The following is an 18,503-nucleotide window of genomic DNA, read 5'->3' on the forward strand; positions in this document are numbered from 1 at the left end:
AGAAAAAGGCTATATAGAAAAAGTTGTCCTCTTTTTTTTTTTTTTTTTTAAGACGGAGTTTCCCTCTTGTTGCCCGGGCCGGAGTGCAATGGTGCAATCTCGGCCCACTGCAACCTCCACCTCATGGGTTCAAGTGATTCTCCTGCCTCAGCCTTGAAGGAGCTGGGAATACAGGTGCCTGCCATCATGCCTGGCTAATTTTTTGTATTTTTAGTAGAGACAGAGTTTCACCATGTTGGCCAGGCTGGTCTGGAACTCCTGACCTCAGGTGATCCGCCCACCTTGGCCTCCCAAAGTGCTATGATTATGACTGTGAGCCACCATGACCGGCCAAAGTTTCTATCTATGTAATACTATATAGATAAATACCTATTCTGTGCCTCTCTGTGTCAAGCCTTCCATAAGCCCGTGGATTAAAGATGTGAAGACTTCTCTGCTCCATGGAAGCAAACTCATGGTCCAGTCATATGGGAGCTTCAGAAGCTGATGCATGTGGAGAGAATGACGTCTGATAGCAGGGCCCACTCTGGAATAAGGGAACATAAAGAAAGCCTTGAAATACAAATTGGAATTCACAGGAACATTAGGCCCCTCTTGTTTACTTACAGGAATCTTCATCCATATAATTGTTTTGAAGGCAATAGCTCTATAACAAATTATTTACCAAATTACATTCCTAGAAACAGAAGTTTGATTAAGTACATGCCAAAATAGTACCATATAGTATATAGCCAGCTTAGTGTATTGGACTGTCTTAAAAGTGGCATAGCTTTAAAAAATATAAACAAGCTTCCGAAAGTATTGAATTTGCTCACAGATGAGAGTTTTATATCTGATTACAGAGATACACCAAGGTTGTTTAGGGTCATAACTTTTATAGTTTGGCATTAGATCTTATCCACGTTCTCATTCTCACAAATGTTCCATGTTCCTTCTTCAGAATAAAACACTCAGCTGGATACATTAGAGCACACTATGCCACCTTAGGGCACAGAAGGAAAATAAAGAATTGCACCTTAGAGGTTTTTTTTTGGCTCATTCTTATTTATGTTGTATTTTATGTGTTTTGTAGTATATGTTATATGTTGAAAATTAAATAGATGTATGAATACATACATGCACTTTAATCAGATGTACCAATGTAGGAGGATATCATCCAAAATTATTAGCATCTCTTTATTAGGCTTTGTTTGGCTGTAAGTAATAGAAAACCTGAATAAGAGTGACTTAGACATAGTATGCTTATTATTCATTCAACAAAAATCTAGGTAGGTGGTCTTAGAGTTAGCATAGCAACCTACTGATTTTATTAAGGGTCCAGAATTTGCCTATATTTCCATACACATCTTTTGCATGACTTTCAAGAATAAAATTTCACCTGATGATGAATTACACTTACCCTACCCAATGCCTCTGTGATTTCAGGTAATAATACTATATAGATAACATATAGTAAAATGCTTAGGTACATTTTAAGGTTTCAAATGTATTGATAATTGCAGTTATTTACTTAAAGAATGATCATACCCAATGTTTTATTATTGTTCATTATATTGTCATTTAAAAGTTATAATAATGGTGTTTTCTTTGAATTCAGTAAAGTCATTGTGAAGGTTAAGCATGAGTATTTTAAATTAATTTGGGGATTCATTAAGCTGTGGAAACGGAAAGCCTCAGTACATGTTAAGCCTGGTATCTGAGCTTTCCCACCCCAGACTTTTGCAGAGCCATTTACTTGGGTCTCTGATCCTCTGTAATGTGCTGATAGATGATAACATGATGGAGAAATCGGTTGGTAGAATGGGGCGGTAACCACTAGAGACAGCAGTTGTCAGATGGAAATTAATTGATTGTAATTGCTTTGCCATTGTATTGCACTTGAAGTCTGTAGCTTGTTAAAACCACTGATTATAAAATAAGGATCTCACTTTTTATGCTGTAGATTATGTTAATGAAAAGCTGTTCTTAGAAGCATGATCAGTGAATATCAATAAATGGATAATAAGAAATTAAAGGAAAAGTTAACTAACTGATCATGAGTTAATATACTTCAGCAGCCAGAGTAGCAGTCAACTGTGCACGGTTTCGTATTGAATTTTTTGCTCAGAGCTCTTGAATTTTAAATATTTCCCATAGAGAGATTGATTCTGTGTGACTGTTTATCACATACTGTCTTGAATAACAGATCCTTACTGTAGAGAATCTCCTGCAAGATGGAAAATGTGTGTGTTTTGCAGAGCCTTTATTTTGTGCCAAAGTATTAACAAGCAGATATTTTGAAGTGGAAAACATAAGTTCCCATTGCAACACCAGTAGTGGTTTATTTCAGTGCTCATGGAATACGAGTAACATATGTGTGAGGGTCTGTGTGAATCTGAAGGCCTTGCTTTTGCAATCTTTATCAATATTACAAAAAGTATACTAAAATGGTAACATAAATGTTAAATTATATTTCACTTTTTGCTGTACAAAATGCATTAACTTTTGTAAAATTGTAATGAGGTTTTTAATTACAGCTTTCATTTCTAGCATTTAATTATTGATGTTAGAGAGATCAGATATTTTGAAGATATTTTTATGAGCACCAATTCTTATCAAGCCTCCATGCTGGCCCTCAAGGACGTTGCAGAGGAAAAGAACAGATAAAACAAAGAAAGGATTACTTGCAGTTTTGAATGCAGTGAGGAAAGTGATAAGAGGCACTGGGAGGCACATGATGAGATCATCTAAATTCTGAGGATTTCTGGGTGTCCTCAACAAAGAATGAAGGTCTGGGAAGAAGGAGCAGTGTGACAGTTCTTGGTATTTTGAGAAAATAGAATGATAGTTGAAAATTAAGTTGCATAAAGTTTTAGAATGCAAGAAGAGACCATCAGACAGATAAACATATAGATGGCCCATGCCCTGGTTTGCCCTACTATGGATTTTAAAGTTATTCCCACAGGAGAGCCCCATGAGGATTTTTAGATGTGGGAGAGATAGGGATGAGTTTCCTTTTAAAATGATCACTCACCATCAGTTGTGACGATAATCAGGGAAGAAGCTCATTGTGACCTTCATTTACTGTCTTAGTTCATTTTCTGTTGCTTTAACTGAATACCTGAAGCTGGGCAATTTACAAAGAAAATACATTTATTTCTTGCAGTTTTGGAGTCTGGGAAGTCCAAGGTCAAGGGGCTGCATCTGCTGAGGGCATTCTTGCTGGTGAGGACTCTCTGCAAGCCCTGAGGCAGTGCAGGGCATCGCATGGATGGGGGCAAGAGAATGTCAGCTCAGTCCTTCTTTCTCTTCTTAAACAGCCAACAGTTCCATCATGGGGGCCTCACCGTGATGACTTTATCTATTCCTAATTACCTCCCAAAGGCCCCATCTTCAAATATCATCAACATAAAAATTTAAGGATTAAGTTTCCAACACATGGAATTTAGGAGACACATTCAAACAAGGGCGGTTAATAAGCTGGTATAATATCCTGTGCTGTTGAATATTATTATTAATCTAAATATCTGTAAAGGAAATTAAAAGCTTAAGCGCTGAATAATTTTTTCTTCTTTGACTTTTTAAGTATATTTTTTGTTGAATGTTATGGTGGAATTCGTGCTGATAGTTGCTTAAAGCTCTGTAATTAGAATAATGTCTACATGTGGTAATAGAGTCTGTATCTTGTAGATAGCACATATTTATGGTTAGTCTCGTATTTGGGATGTAGATATTGATGTATAACTTAATTTGAAAATGTATGTAATTACGATTTTAAAAATGCATGTTTAAGATAATGCTAACAAATGACAATAATTGGTCCTGTTAAATATTTACCAGAAACATTCTTCATATTTGAGAATCTGGTTCAGAATTTAGAACATTTGCATTTTAATTACATAATAAAAGGAGAAAGTGAAAGAATAATTGGCTTAGCTATTAGCCAATTATAGCTGTAACTAAAAAAAAATCCCCCAAACTGACATTGGATTCCACAGAAGAGTCACAATATACATTGATCAGATGTTTAATTATATTTGGCAGCAATAAAGGGAAGGGAATGTTGTTTCAATCCTTCATACAACATGTTTGTTAAAACTGAAATTAACGAGGGTGGATTTGGGGTGTGTTTGACTCAGGATCGTTGAGCTTTTAGTGTTTACGTGTCCTCAAATGGGGCTTCTCCAGAGTGACTCCAATAGTTAAAATTTAGTGGAGAAATAAGACAATTGAATACAGTGGTTACAGCCAGCTGCATTTGGTCAGTACCATGGAGGGTTGGAGCTGTCTGTCTAGAGTCCCAGAGGTCAGAGCCCATGAGAAGGCCTCCGTACAGAGATCCAGGGCCAGTGGCAGGAGTTGTTGGTGTCAGAATGTACTGCTGACAGCATTTCCCTCTGTGCTTTCCCTGACAGATACGACGACATATTCCACAGAGCGATCCGAGCATTTCAAACCCTGCCGAGACAAGGACCTCGCATACTGTCTCAACGATGGCGAGTGCTTTGTGATCGAAACCCTGACCGGATCCCATAAACACTGTCGGTAAGCCACTGAGGACACTGGTGGAAAGGGCCGGCCCTCTGTAAGGCCTGGGGGTGGAGGGTGCTGGCAGCATTTGTAATGTGTCATGTCCGGGATACACACAGTCCCACCGTTTGAATAGCAGAATTGGGAGTTTTAATTTGGAAAGGGCAAGGCTGCTGTCTCTTTAACAGTTGAAGAAGACAAGACGGAAACAAAGTAGTCACGGTTTAAGTTTTACCTGACTAAGCAAACGAAGATGTACCTTTAGAAATGCAAAGTTAATGGAAATAATTATTTACACACTTTAGCAGAGTATATTTATGATGTGGAACTTAGGCATATATCCTAGTACTCAGAAATAATTGGTTCTTGAGAACCTGCTGACTGTGGCAGGAGAAGCAAACTGCTCATCTAAGATCTAGAATCTCCGTGTTTATTTGTGAACAAACCCCAGAGACTTTAACTGTGTCCAGAGAAAACTGCATTTTATTTTGTTTCTGCCCTCCTTTATTAATTTCAATACTTTCTCTTAACACCTCTGATGAAACACTCTCCAGCAAGAAGTTGTAAATGAAATAGCAGTCCTGTTGTAGTCTAAGTAGAGAACTACTTGGGGAAAACTCCCAGTAGAGATCAGGAAGGTGTTTAATTGGTTTTTAGAGACATAAGTTATGTAACTGCTAAAAATAAAAACAAGGGGGGATAAAGAGTGCACTTATAGACACTGCAGCTTTAAGACTCCATAGAAGAATCAAATTAACATCTGAAAAATATCTCTTACCAAGTTTTCACTTCAAGTATTACCCTGGTAATTTGTTTTTCTTGGCAATTGGATATGCATCGGTGATCATAGATATCCACACCCCTTTTCTTCTCTTTATTTGCTTTTCTCATATGACACAGTCATTAAATTAATTATTTGAAATCATGAGGCATGGAAAATTATGACTTTTTTCTATTGCTGTTATAAAACTCAATTCCCATGTTGTTTCACTAAGATGATGTAGAGAAATGTATCGTATAGTTACAAACTTAGAACATGCCATGCCGGCAGAAGCTGCCTGGATCCAAGAGCCAGGTTTAGTCCACAGGGAAGATGTATTGCCACACTGAGCAATGGCACAGGTTTGGAAGAACAGATACATGATATGGTAGGAGGGCTCTGTAAAAGTTACCGTATGTCCTGTGTCAGGACAAATAGAACTGTGACCTTTCCTCACCCCTGACATGTGGTGTTCATATATGACTTTGGCAGTGCCACTGCATTTACCCGAGTTGCAAAATTTGCACCCTATTCCTATGCTCTGCAAACCTGGGTTGGGGAAGAAGGGGAGTGGGGATTGTTTCTCTCCACACTCCTCCTCTCTCATATTTTTTTGTGACTGTGCACGTATGGACACGAAGCACACAAGTGATATTAAGACCTTAAGGGAAAATCCAGGAATGCAGTACTCCTTCAATGTGTGATGTGCATGCAAGCCCTTTTACATCCTCAACCATGTTACAGTTACCTTGGTCAATCTAATGAGATTTTCATTTGGAAGTGGGCAATGCAATCAATTATGTTTGAATTTGTAATCATTTGAAGAAGAGATGAATCAGAAGCATTGGCTAAAGCAGTAGTTTTCTTTGATGGTGTTTTCCCCGGAGGAAGAATTGGATCAGGTCCCACCACAGTATGCAGGCTGAGATGATTCATCTTTTCCAAAACTGAGACTATCGGGAGAACAAAGTAATTCTTCTTTTCCGTCGTTTGACCATGCTGTATATTTCATTACTTCATGAGTGTGTTAATTTGCTAGGACTGCTGTAACATTGTGCTACAGACTGGGTGGCTTCACTGTGGAAATTTATTTTCTCACAGTCCCGGTCAGAAGTCCAACATAAAGGTGTCAGCAGAGTTGATTCCTTTTGAGGTCTCTCTCCTTGGCTTATGGACAGTCAAGGAGATGTATCTTATCATGTTTCCTCTGTAGGTGTTTGTGTTCGGAGTTGATTCCTTTTCAGGCGTCTCTCCTTGGCCTGTAGATGGTCGAGGAGATGTATCTTCTCATCATGTTTCCTCTGTAGGTGTGTGTGTTCCAAATTTCCTCTAAGGACATCAGCCATATTAGATTGGAGCACATCCTCATGACCTTATTTTAACTTCATTACTTCTGTAAAGACCTTTCTCCAAATATGATCACATTCTGAGGAACTGGAGTTTACTTCATGTAGGGATTTTAATTTTTGTAGATAAATTCAGTCCATAACAATGAATGTCATGTCCATAAAAGAAAAATCCTTTGCTTTTATGCATATGCATGTACATCTCTAATTTTTGTAACACACATAAGCAGATATATATCTATAGTTTAAATGAAATGATGTACATATTTAATAATTTTGGCCTTCTGTCTTCATATTTCTTGCATATTTCAGTACAGACAGCCTGTTATTTAACATAGACTCACAACATAGCTAATCATGACAAAAGACTAGCCTAAGACAAAATTGGAACTCGAGTAGGTTAATAGATGCCTATAAATCTCCTACTAGTGTGTATGAATAAATCACACATCACATGTGCCTGCTATTCATCTCTCAAGCTTTGCTGTGAATAAAAGGCTTACATTTGTTCCTGCATCAGCCACTTCTAAAAATTCCAACGTAGTTATTAATAATGTGCCATTTTGTACAGCACTCTATTTAAGTAGTATGTTTCAGTCATTCTCCTATTCAACAAATGTTTACTGAGCACCTCCTATCACGAAGATACTGTTGAATAAATACAGAAATGTATTTAAAAATTAAATGGCACAGTGCTTCATAATGTGTTTGGAGTAAGAAAAATACTTCATCGTTAGGAAATTTTAAAAAGCAAAATACTTCAGAGTAACTGACATACTACAAGGAGTATCTTTATGACATAGTAGTTACTGGATTTTGTTTCAAGTTAGATAAGATGCCATTTAATAGATCTGAGTGGCAGTGTAAAGGCTTGTGTGTGACCCTAGCTGTTTCAATAGTTTATTTTTATATGTCTCAAAAGATTAGACATTTAAATCTGAAAGAAATTAAAATTATATTTCTTGGATTAAAAAAAATTGCAATCCTATAATAAACTGCATCAAATAGTTTTCTATGTTGTGAAAATAGACCATGCTCTGACACGTTTCTGTTTTCTTCTCAAGGAACAATAGGTGCACAATTACCAAACTATTTGTGATAGAAATCCTGAAAGTACATCCTCAAAAAAAAAAAAAAAAAAAATGATCCCAGAAAAGGGAGGTGTTGAAAGTGGGGGACGCTTTTGTTTCTTTGTAATTTTTGTTATTCCAATTCTTCAAGAAACATTTGTGGTACCAGTACTTAGAAATTATAAAGCAATTTAATTAAAAAAAGCGACAGAAGGATTTTTTTCGTTAACGTCTCCCTCTGTAACCAGCTAGAGAGTGCAGTGGCAGGATCTTGGCTCACTGGAAGCGCTCCGCACTCACAATTCAAGCCATTCTCCTGCCTCAGCCTCCCATGCCAGCTGATTTTTGTATTTTAGTAGAGATGGAGTTTCACCGTAATTGCTCAAAGATGGTCTCGATCTCCTGACCTTGTGATCCACCCACCTCGGCCTCCCAAAGTGCTGGGATTACAGGCGTGAGCCACCACACCTGGCCGGATTTTTAAAGAACAAGAAATAGAGAAAATAGATTTTCCTAAATTCAAAATATAATGTGTATCTATCTATATATATATATGTGTGTGTGTGTATGTATATATTTATTTTTCTGAGAGGAAGGCTTGCTTTGTCACTCAGGTTGGAGTACAGTGGTGTGATCTTGGATCACTGCAACCTCAATCTCCTGAGCTCAGGCCATTCTCCCTACACAGCCTCCTGAGTAGCTGGGACTAGAGGCACTCACCACCATGCACAGATAATATCTGTATTTTTTTATTTTTTATTTTTTTTGTAGAGATGGGGCCTCACTAGGTTGTCCAGGCTGGTCCCCAACTCCTGGCCTCAAGTGATTCTCCTGCCTCGGCTTCCTAAAATGTTGGGATTACAGGTGTGAGTTACTATAGCCAGCCTCAAAATATAAATCCACAGACCATCCACAGGCTAATTAGTGAAAACAGATTGTGGTATATTGTGGGACTTAGTATGGAACAAGGATTGATTCATAAACCAGAGGAAAATGAGGGAACAATTTTTCAATTAATGATTGACTATCAAGTAAATAGTATCAGAAGTGTATGTTGACCCCTCTTTCTATACCAAAAGTATACTAATGATTTCAAAAGTTAATGTAATAAACAAATAAAGCCTAAGGAAAATAATAAATAAAATTACGTATTTATTTATGTTAGCAATTGTAAGGACCTTGTGAGCAAATAAAAGCAATGGAAGGCAAAAATTAACAACTTTGACACAGCATTTTTTTATCTGACTATCATAAATCAGAAACAAAATTAAAAGACAAGCTATGAGGAAACCGAATAACAAAGATGGCAAAGAATTAAAACCCCAAAGAAGTCATGTAGATCAAGGGGTAACATTAAAATAAAATCTCAATAGGGAAATGGACAAAGGGGAGGAACATAATCTTCCTAAAGAGAAATACAGATAAGCAGCAAACAAATATTCTCAGCCTCACAGAGAAATGCAAATTAGGTATTTTTTTCCCTATCCTTTATTTAAAGATTTTTAAAAGTGACTACTGTACCCAGTTTGGCAAGGGGGCTGTGAAAACACGTGTCCTCAAATGCTACTTGAGGGAGTGCAGTTTGTTAAATATATTTTTTGGGCCGGGCGCGGTGGCTCACGCCTGTAATCCCAGCACTTTGGGAGGCCGAGGCGGGCGGATCACAAGGTCAGGAGATCGAGACCACAGTGAAACCCCGTCTCTACTAAAAATACAAAAAATTAGCCGGGCGCGGTGGTGGGCGCCTGTAGTCCCAGCTACTCAGGAGGCTGAGGCAGGAGAATGGCGTGAAACCGGGAGGCGGAGCTTGCAGTGAGCCGAGATCGCGCCACTGCACTCCAGCCTGAGCCACAGCGCGAGACTCCGTCTCAAAAAAAAATAAATAAATAAATAAATAAATAAATAAATAAATATATTTTTTGTAGGTAATATTTTAGTATGTTTTAAAAGCCTTAGAGTGTTTCTTTTCTTTCTTTCTTTCTTTTTTTTTTTTTTTTTGAGATGGAGTCTCCTCTGTCGCCCAGGCTGGAGTGCAGTGGCGCCATCTCAGCTCACTGCAAGCTCCACTTCCCGGGTTCACGCCATTCTCCTGCCTCAGCCTCCCGAGTAGCTGGGACTACAGGCACCTACCACCATGCCCAGCTAATTTTTTGTATTTTTTTAGTAGAGACGGGGTTTCACTGTGTTAGCCAGGATGGTCTCAATCTCCTGACCTCATGATCTGCCCGCCTCGGCCTCCCAGAGTGCTGGGATTACAGGCATAAGTGTCCAACCCACATACATGCTTGTGAAGATTTATTTGTAGGGATGCTCACCACATTTTTATCTGTAATAGCAAAAATTTTTAACAAGTCTGAAATTATGAATTTAAATGTCTATATAAATTAGAATATGTTTGTACATTGGATGAATTTTCACAGTATTTTGAGGATATCCAATGGTCACTATGTCATGTTAGGTATAAAAATTTAATATGAAATTGCAAACTTGAACATACAGTAGAATCCTAATTCTGAAAAAAAAAAAAAAAAAACTAAAAAGGTTGATAGTTAACAACTATTTGCTTCTTTCAACTTTGTGAATTTTCTAAGGTCTCTATATTACATATATGAAATATATGTAATATATATTTCATTTATGTGACACCTGGTTAAGACAGTTGACTCCTGCCTCTAGTCTTTCCATTAAGAAATATGGATAGTGTCCTTGTCTCTGTAAAATCATTGTAATTCACTATTAAGCTGATAAGAGAACTTCAAGTGCTTTCAGATTAAGCACTACTAAGTCTATTCGAATGTGTCTGCTCCTTCTTTTATTGATAATGCATTGGTACTTTTTATAATAATTCTTTCTCATGTTGAAGTCATGTTTTGAAAAACATTGGATTTAATAAAAGGTAAAAACACCCTATAGAAACGAAGCTGGATAAAGAAGGAAAACAAGTCACCAGAAACACTTTGAATCAAAATATTCTGAATAAAATCAGAATATTCTATGATCTTTTCATTTTTATGCCATTTCTAGAAATTTAAAAAATTTTGACAATGGTGCTATGTATAATATATTGCACTAGAGTGAAAAGAGGTAGCCATTGTAATAGAAGAGATTGCTACTACACATTTGAATGGACCAAATGTGTTTTAAGGCCAAATTCAAGTAAAAAGGATGTGTCTCTTCTGAATTGAAGCTCATTAAATGTTTCACCAGCCTTCCTGCAAAAATGGATTTTCAAAACTTTGGAAAGGATAGCATTTGAGCAGAATTTGACCTGTACTGACCATTTTGGAAATCAACCAAGCAATTCACTTGAAGATATTTGAAGCACTTGAAATATGGAATTGCTGGAAAAAGAATAAGGCAGCCCAATAGCAACCATTGCCCAGGGTGATACTTTGGTAACAGGACTGATGGCCTGTGTCACAATCTGACATGCTGATAGGAGTTGGGGAGTGAGGGCAGCCATTGAGAAAGGGGAAGGGAACACTAAGAGTAGTGTTTTCTCCCTGTTATGACTGGCTCTCTCTGAGTTGGTTTTGAAATAAAAGCTTCCATTTTTAAGAGAATTGATTGGTCATTGTGTAACGACATTTCTACAATATAATAGGACCATCCCAGTTAGTGCTTTCCTCTGTCACTTTGGAGGTCCATTAGCTCTTCCATTCAGTGAGGGTCCTCTTTATCAAACGGTTCTCCAGTAAGTGCTCTGAGAGCAGCAGCTAATGATTCCCTGTGGTTGAAGCAAGTCAGAATGAAAATGGAGTTTTGGCACACATCCCTGAACTCCATCAACAGGAGGGAATGAGGGCTAAAATATCTATAAATCCAGGCCAGGCTGCAGAGTCCCTGCAGAATGGTGTTAATAACAAGGTGAAGAACCTTAGAAGAATTTTCAAGTTCATCAAAGAAATGTTCATGAGAATGTTTGCCATAGCCCAGACATAATTTAAGTAATTTGTAATAGCCATATTGATAACAGGTGGTCTACCGATTGCTTTTGACAAGAGGAAATGAACAAAGTAATGATTCTTCTTCTCTGTGGACATAGTTTGTCATGATAGTCTTATAAACTCAGAAAGCAAGCAAACAAACAACACAATGAACATAATTATGTAATTCCATAACACTTAAGCAGTGGTTTGCCTCTTCTAGTTCGACCTCTTTGTATTTCAGACCAGCTAGTATACTTAAAATTAGTTGGCAGTTAGTACATTGTTTTCGATATGGATATTTAAGTATCATGCAAAAAAAATGAAAAAGCACATTCAACCAATGCATCATTTGGTTATTAGCCAAAGATTACTTTATTTTAATGTTTTCTTCTGTGATTGGGATTTAGTTATTAGCCAAAGATTACCTTATTTTAATGTTTTCTTCTGTGATTAGTGGCTCTAGCTGACGCAGGAAATGGTGTTTTTTAAGGAGGTCATTATGATCTGGGTTTGCTTTTGTATCCAAGAATTGACACCAATATGTTTATGTAAAATACCTTCCCTGTGTGAGTTGGGATAAGACGTACAGGAGGCAAATGTGAGTGTTCAAAGCTGAGAGACCCAAGTTCAAAGTTCTACTCAGCTTTCTACTGACTATGATTTTTTGCAAGTCATTTAATCAGACCTTCAATACTTAATTTTTTTAAGATAGTCTAATAGTTGCCCCAAAAGGTTGATGCAAGAATTGAAAGCAACATATAGAAAACTATGAATGTGAAATAGATACTATGTATATATATGATAGCTCTTTCCTCTTTCTTTTATGGTCATATTGAAGCCAAGGAAAAGCATGTTGCAAGAATCTTGTGAGAGAAATTGTATCAGTATCATCTGCCTTATTTAATTAACAGGAGACTTCAGTTTAAATGTGGGGCGGGGCATGTCAGAGAATTCATGTCTACTGTATATTCTCAGCACTAAGAATTCCTATTGCTAATTTTAATACTTTGACAAATTAGCAATTTTCTATTATTTGTTACATTCTGCAAGCATTTCTTGATTTTTCCCAGATTTCTTTTCTTAATGACTCTTCATAGGTTTAAAGGAAATATTTAAGCATGTATATGTATAATATACATATAAAATAAGCATGTTTATGTATACATATTTTCCTTTCCTACTTAATGTAACGGGCCATAATTGTGTCAATAACGTGAAATTGATGTCGATTTTGCAATTTTGTGACACAATACAATAGCCTGTTGACTTTGTGTATGTGTGTGGAAAAGAAAAATACACTTTCATGTGAAAGTGTACACACTGAAAATTATAGGTTTTACTCGTGGAAAATATATGATTTAAAAAAAAAATGAATTGATTTACTTTTTTCTTAATTCTTTCCCAAAATAGTTTTCTGAAAGTTTGGCTATCTGTATGCTTCAGTGTTTAAAATATGTAGGCACTAAAATTCTTAATGGCATAAAATAAAAATTATCTGATTTATGAAAGCCTACAGAAAATGATAAAAAAAAGGAATATTTTTAAATGCAGGATATGTTAGCAGCAAATATGGAACCCAAGATAAGCAAGGCATGTTCGACTCTACCTAGACAGTGTCAGATCTCTGGCAATTAGTACATTGCTTTGGATATGTAGCTTTTAGCTGCTCTCTTTTGTAAGGTTTAAGACCAGGCTTGTTTATGTATAACTATTCAATCTCATACATGCATGCAGACATGCACACACTCTTTTTGTTTGCTCCCATGATGATTTATTTACCAGCTGTAAAATGAGGATGATGATAACTGTCCTTCCTGGCAGTCATTGGACCATAATATATGTCAATGTCAATTGGAAGTTGTAAAATGCTACATAAATGCAAGGTATTGTAGCTATGCAAAGCCTAAAATTACCTAATTGATTTTGGTCTGTCCCTTATCGCTTATAATGAGAGTACTAGCAACTAAAACACCTTGAAAATTACTGGAGTATTTTTATTGCCAATAGACTCCAGAATTTATATAGCATTTAGAACTTTATCAAACTTTCTTTGTACTAGTCTGATTATTTAAAGAAGATCTCACTATGTAATAATGTCTTTAACGTATTTAATTTTAAATAGATAAATAAAAATATTTTTAGAAGATAATTTTTTTAAAAGATAAATAAAAATATTTTTTTTTTCCTTGCAGACTCTTTAAAAAGTGCTGTCTTTTTGTCTTCTGTTTTTCTTAATAATTCTTATTTGGTCTGGTTGGTTGAATTCAATGCTCCACTGCTACTAGAAGACAAATTATACATATTCTTGAACTGGACGTGGTGGCTCACGCTTGTAATCCCAGAACTTAGGAGGCTAAGGTGGACAGATCACCTGATATCAGGAGTTCAAGACCAGCCTGGCCAACGTGGCAAAACCCAGTCTCTACTAAAAATACAAAATATTAGCCAGGTGTGGTGTTGCATGCCTGTAATCCCAGCTACTTGGGAAGCTGAGGCACGAGAATCACTTGAACCCAGAAGGTGGAGGTTGCAAGGTTGCAGTGAGCCGAGATCATGCCAGTGCACTCCAGCCTGGGTAACAGAGTGAGACTCCATCTCAAAAAAAAAAAAAAAAAAGATAAATAAATAAATAAATTGTACATATTCTCTGTGATTCAATTTTCTTATCTGTTAATGGGAAAAACAGTATTATTACTTCCCAGGATTATTTGAGGCTTGATATAGGTAAAGTTGAGGTGCCTGGTGTTGAGTAAACACAGGGAATTTAGAGTAAGTGCAGTATAATATAGTAAGTTACAGGTGTTGTTATTTCACCTCCACAGCTTTGTTGACAGATCAACGTACTTGTGTCAGAACTCCTTGGTAGATACTCACAGTCTTCCAGCACAGTGAGCCTTGTGCATAGAGTTCAATTTAGATCCACTAATGGGAATAAAAGAAAACAGGCACAGATACATTATTTAAAAACACAGTAATACCAGATCGTACACAAGAACACGTTTTAGAATCAAGAATCATTGTAATTATTCAGGTAGTAAACTTAAAAGATAAGCAGAAATAGGAGGCCACCTTGTGTTAGGGGAATGCTCCCTTTTGACAGTTTCTGAAGAAAAAACATGGGAAAAACACTCCTTACCACCTACTGTTTAGGCCATTCCTGCTATCGACCCTTCAGATGTGTTCTCGACAGCTCCCTTTGGAGCTGCCTCACTGGGCACCTGCTTCCTGCGTGAGGGGTTCCCTATCTTGTGAGGGATGGAACAGTCTGGAAGCTTCCCCCATGCAGACAGAGAGAGGATTATGCAATATTTTGTATCCCAGATAAAATTATATAGTTTAAGTGGATTATGGATTGTTTCACCAAATTTATTTTAAAAATTAAAAACATATCCATAAATATTATTTTAGCCAGAGAAGATCTATCAGTACAAATGTAAACAGTAACCGTGGTACCACAGGCCCTGCCGTGCAAGCTTCTTGGGTAAATATTTCAATAAAACCTTCTCAAAACAGGATGAAGATGGCTCAGCTGTTCTGTGGACTCTGCTGAGGCAGTGAGGGAATTCGCCGTGTCCCTCTGTGGTCTGCCCATCTCTGGGGCTACTGAAAGTATTCTTGCTCCAGCCTGAGTTTCACAGCATCAGGCAGCACTTCTGGGTTCCTGAGCATGCGATTTCTTTCCAATTCACTTTGGTCTGAGCATCCTTTAAAAACCTAAACGATGGTTTAAGGGCCAGATCACAATTTTTATGCATAAACCAAAATGTCAGTGTTTGTGTACCAGACTAGGCAGGCTGACACCAGGTTCTACATGCTTTGCCTCCCCACTAAATTCTCTCCTTTATTGTCCCAGTGGTTCAGGAATTCAAACTGCTTGAAAATAAGACACTTAAATTCTGGCTTTATGTACTCTACTTATTTTTAGAGATAGGTTCTTCTTCTGTTGCTGAGAATGGAGTGCAGTGGTACAGTCATGGCTCACTGCAGCCTCGACCTGTTGGGCTCAAGTGTCCTCTTCCTCAGCCTCCCAAGTCACTGGGATGACAAGTGCACACCACCATGCCGGCTAATTTTTTTAATGTTTTTGTACTGGTGGGATCTCAGTATGTGGCCCAGGCTGGTCACAAGCTCCTGGCCTCAAGTGATCCTTCTGCCTTGGCTTCCCAAACTGCTGGGATTATAGGTGTGAGCCACTGTGCCTGGCTTAGCTCCCAAAACTGTTCAGGCATAATGGGAAATTTTAATAACTTTCTCTGTCAAATAAGCATAATCCAAGGATGTTCCATGATAAGTATGACATATACTTGACCTAATTATAATTTGATGATGCTCAAATTCATAGAAAAACAAGACTGTCATATACTTTGTGGATTTTTCTTAATGTAACTTTCACCAGAATGTACAGCCTCTGTATTGTTATCCCCACTTTGCAGAAATTAGCTGAGTTTCCTGAGTCACTAAGTCCTAGCAGGCTTTGGATGATAATGAACAGGAGAGTTCCTTGACATATGACAGGGGTGTGGCTTGCCTGTTTGGTGGCCTCACAGCTGAAACCCCTGAAGGAAGGAGGAGCATGCAGACAGGCAATGCAGAGGCTGGGGCAAGTGCTCTGGCTCCACAGTACTGTCTAGAGGTGGATGCCTATGCCTGCAGCCCTCCACATTACAAAGCTCTTTTAGTTTTGCCATCTACAGATGGCTTGAGTGTTAATCAGCTCAGTAGACCCTCTGCTTTATCGCAAGGGCAGGGGGCCAGTGTGACAGCTTTGTGTATCCCAAGCGTTTGCCCAGTGGCCCAGAAGAATTGGATCACATGCGGGCTGGAAGGATGACTGCAGGGTTTTGCTGAGTGGTGGAGTTGGCTCTCAGCAAGATGGATGGGGAATTGAAAGTGGGGATGGAGTGGGAAGGTGATCTTCCCCTGAAGTGGGGCTACCCAGCGGCCAGACTCCTCCAATCACCCCCTGCTGAACTCCCCTTGGCATCCAGACATCCCTCCTCTTCTCTTTCTCTGCCATGTCGTTCTGCCATTGGTGGTCTGCTAGTCTGCTCTAGAGCTTGTGATTCAGGGTTTATATGGGGGCAGGATAGGGGAATGGAGAACCAAAAGGCAATTGCTTGGGCATGAAAACAGAAAGGCCTATTCTCATTCAGGGATGTGGGTATCTAGGCTTAAAAGTGGGGCCTTTACCAGGGAACCACCCTCTTCAACTCAGTAATTTCCCATTTCCTGTCCATATCAATAAGGTGGAAGAGAGGGCCCTAGAATCCGTTCTTTTCACTGTACCCCAACTCTGTGTCAGTGCATGCTAACATCCAACTACTCTTTTATTTAGTTGCCTTTGTCTGCCTATTACTTGAGAAAACTAAAAAATTGACAGAAGGGCGAAGCATTCCTTGTTTTATAGAAAGAAAAAAAAAAAAAAAAAAGACAAAGACCGTGTTTCCAAAGTTTATCTCGGAGTAAATCTCTAAAAGTATGTTTTTTGTTGTTGTTTTTTTGTTTGTTTGTTTGTTTGTTTGTTTGTTTTTTAATGCTCACAGCGATTCTGGTGGTTTTATGAATATCAGGAAAATATTTCTACTAGAGGCAACTTAAAACAAAATCCACCTTACACACACACAGACACACATGTTCACACACATGCATATATACACAGTCTATTTACTAGGTATCTGGCATCATGCAGGACACTGAAGTTCAGTGGCAAATGAGACCAAAAGCTCCTTCCTGTCAATAACTTGCTGTATGAGCACTGGGAAGCCAACAGATTCTGATGTGAAAGGGACCACAAAGGGCAGATCCTGGCCATACTGGGCAGTGAAGCTCATACTTGAGATAATAGGGAAATGCATTCTAGGCTGATAAACTGAGGGAAAGTATCTACCTCAAGTATATAAAATCCTTCATGCAAGTTCTATCAGATGAGAAATTAAGGATAAAATGAAAAGAATAAAAAAGATGAGAGCATTACACCTGGTTTGGGGAATATGTTTTTAGAAATATACATGCCATATGTGAGTGCTATAGAATGGCACTTTTTGTTCTATTTTATGTACACTCAGAAGTAAATGGCAATTTAATACATTCTTTTATCATTCTGCCAATGTTTATTAAGCATTTTCAATGTTCCGAGTCCACTGTAAAGTGGTAAGAATATAGTGATAAATGTTCTCAGAAAAACTCATAAGAGGGGGGTTGAGATGGATATTTTCTAGTTCAATTCAATATGACAAGTTCTGTGATAGATATGAGCTATGCTCATTGTCTCAGTCTGTTTTGTGTTGCTGTAAAGGAATACATGAGGCTGGGTAATTTATAAAGAAAAAAAAGGTTCCTTTGGCTCAGGATTCTGATGGTTGGGAGGTTCAGGATTGGGCCTTGGCATTTGGTGAAGGTCTCAGGTTCTCCTGGAGGAAGGTGAAGGGGAGCAGTGTGTGCAGAGATCACACAAGGAAAGAGGGAGGCAGTGGTGAGGTGCCAGGCTCTTTTCAACACACAGTTCTCTTGGGAACTAAAGAGTGAGAGCTCACTCTCCTCTGCGGGAAGGCATCAATCTATTAATGAGAGATCTGCTCTAGTGACCTCCCAATAGGCCCCTCCTCCCAACACTCCCACATTTGGGATCAAATTTCAACATGAGATTATGTGGGGACAAGCAAACCATATCCAAATCCTAAAACTCACATGTGCATAGAAGATTCCAAAAATCAATGCTCATGAAGCCAGGGAGTACTTCGGAGAGGAGGTAACACATTAAGCTGCATTCGGAAAGATAAGAGCCCTTTTATTTCTCCTTTGGAAACCTACTCTTGCTGACCAACAAAGGCGTGGAGAGTTGAGCTGCTATTGGAGAAGTTTCTCTTTAAATCCAAGGGGGAGGGAAATT

The 18,503-nt window shown here is 38.1% G+C and overlaps 1 protein-coding gene across 7 annotated transcripts in view; it reads left to right on the top strand.

Annotated features, from left to right (window-relative positions):
* The window catches only part of NRG3 (neuregulin 3), a 1,118,981-nt gene that overhangs the window by 474,899 nt on the left and 625,579 nt on the right, over positions 1-18,503 (top strand). For all 7 annotated transcript variants that reach the window (XM_031652669.1, XM_031652672.1, XM_031652670.1 and 4 more), the window contains exon 2: positions 4,395-4,524. In XM_031652669.1, coding sequence (XP_031508529.1) covers positions 4,395-4,524 — 130 coding nt within the window. The remainder of the gene's footprint in view (positions 1-4,394; positions 4,525-18,503) is intronic.

The sequence above is a fragment of the Papio anubis genome, chromosome 11 (assembly GCF_008728515.1).
Source record: "Papio anubis isolate 15944 chromosome 11, Panubis1.0, whole genome shotgun sequence".
NCBI classification, from domain to species: domain Eukaryota; kingdom Metazoa; phylum Chordata; class Mammalia; order Primates; family Cercopithecidae; genus Papio; species Papio anubis.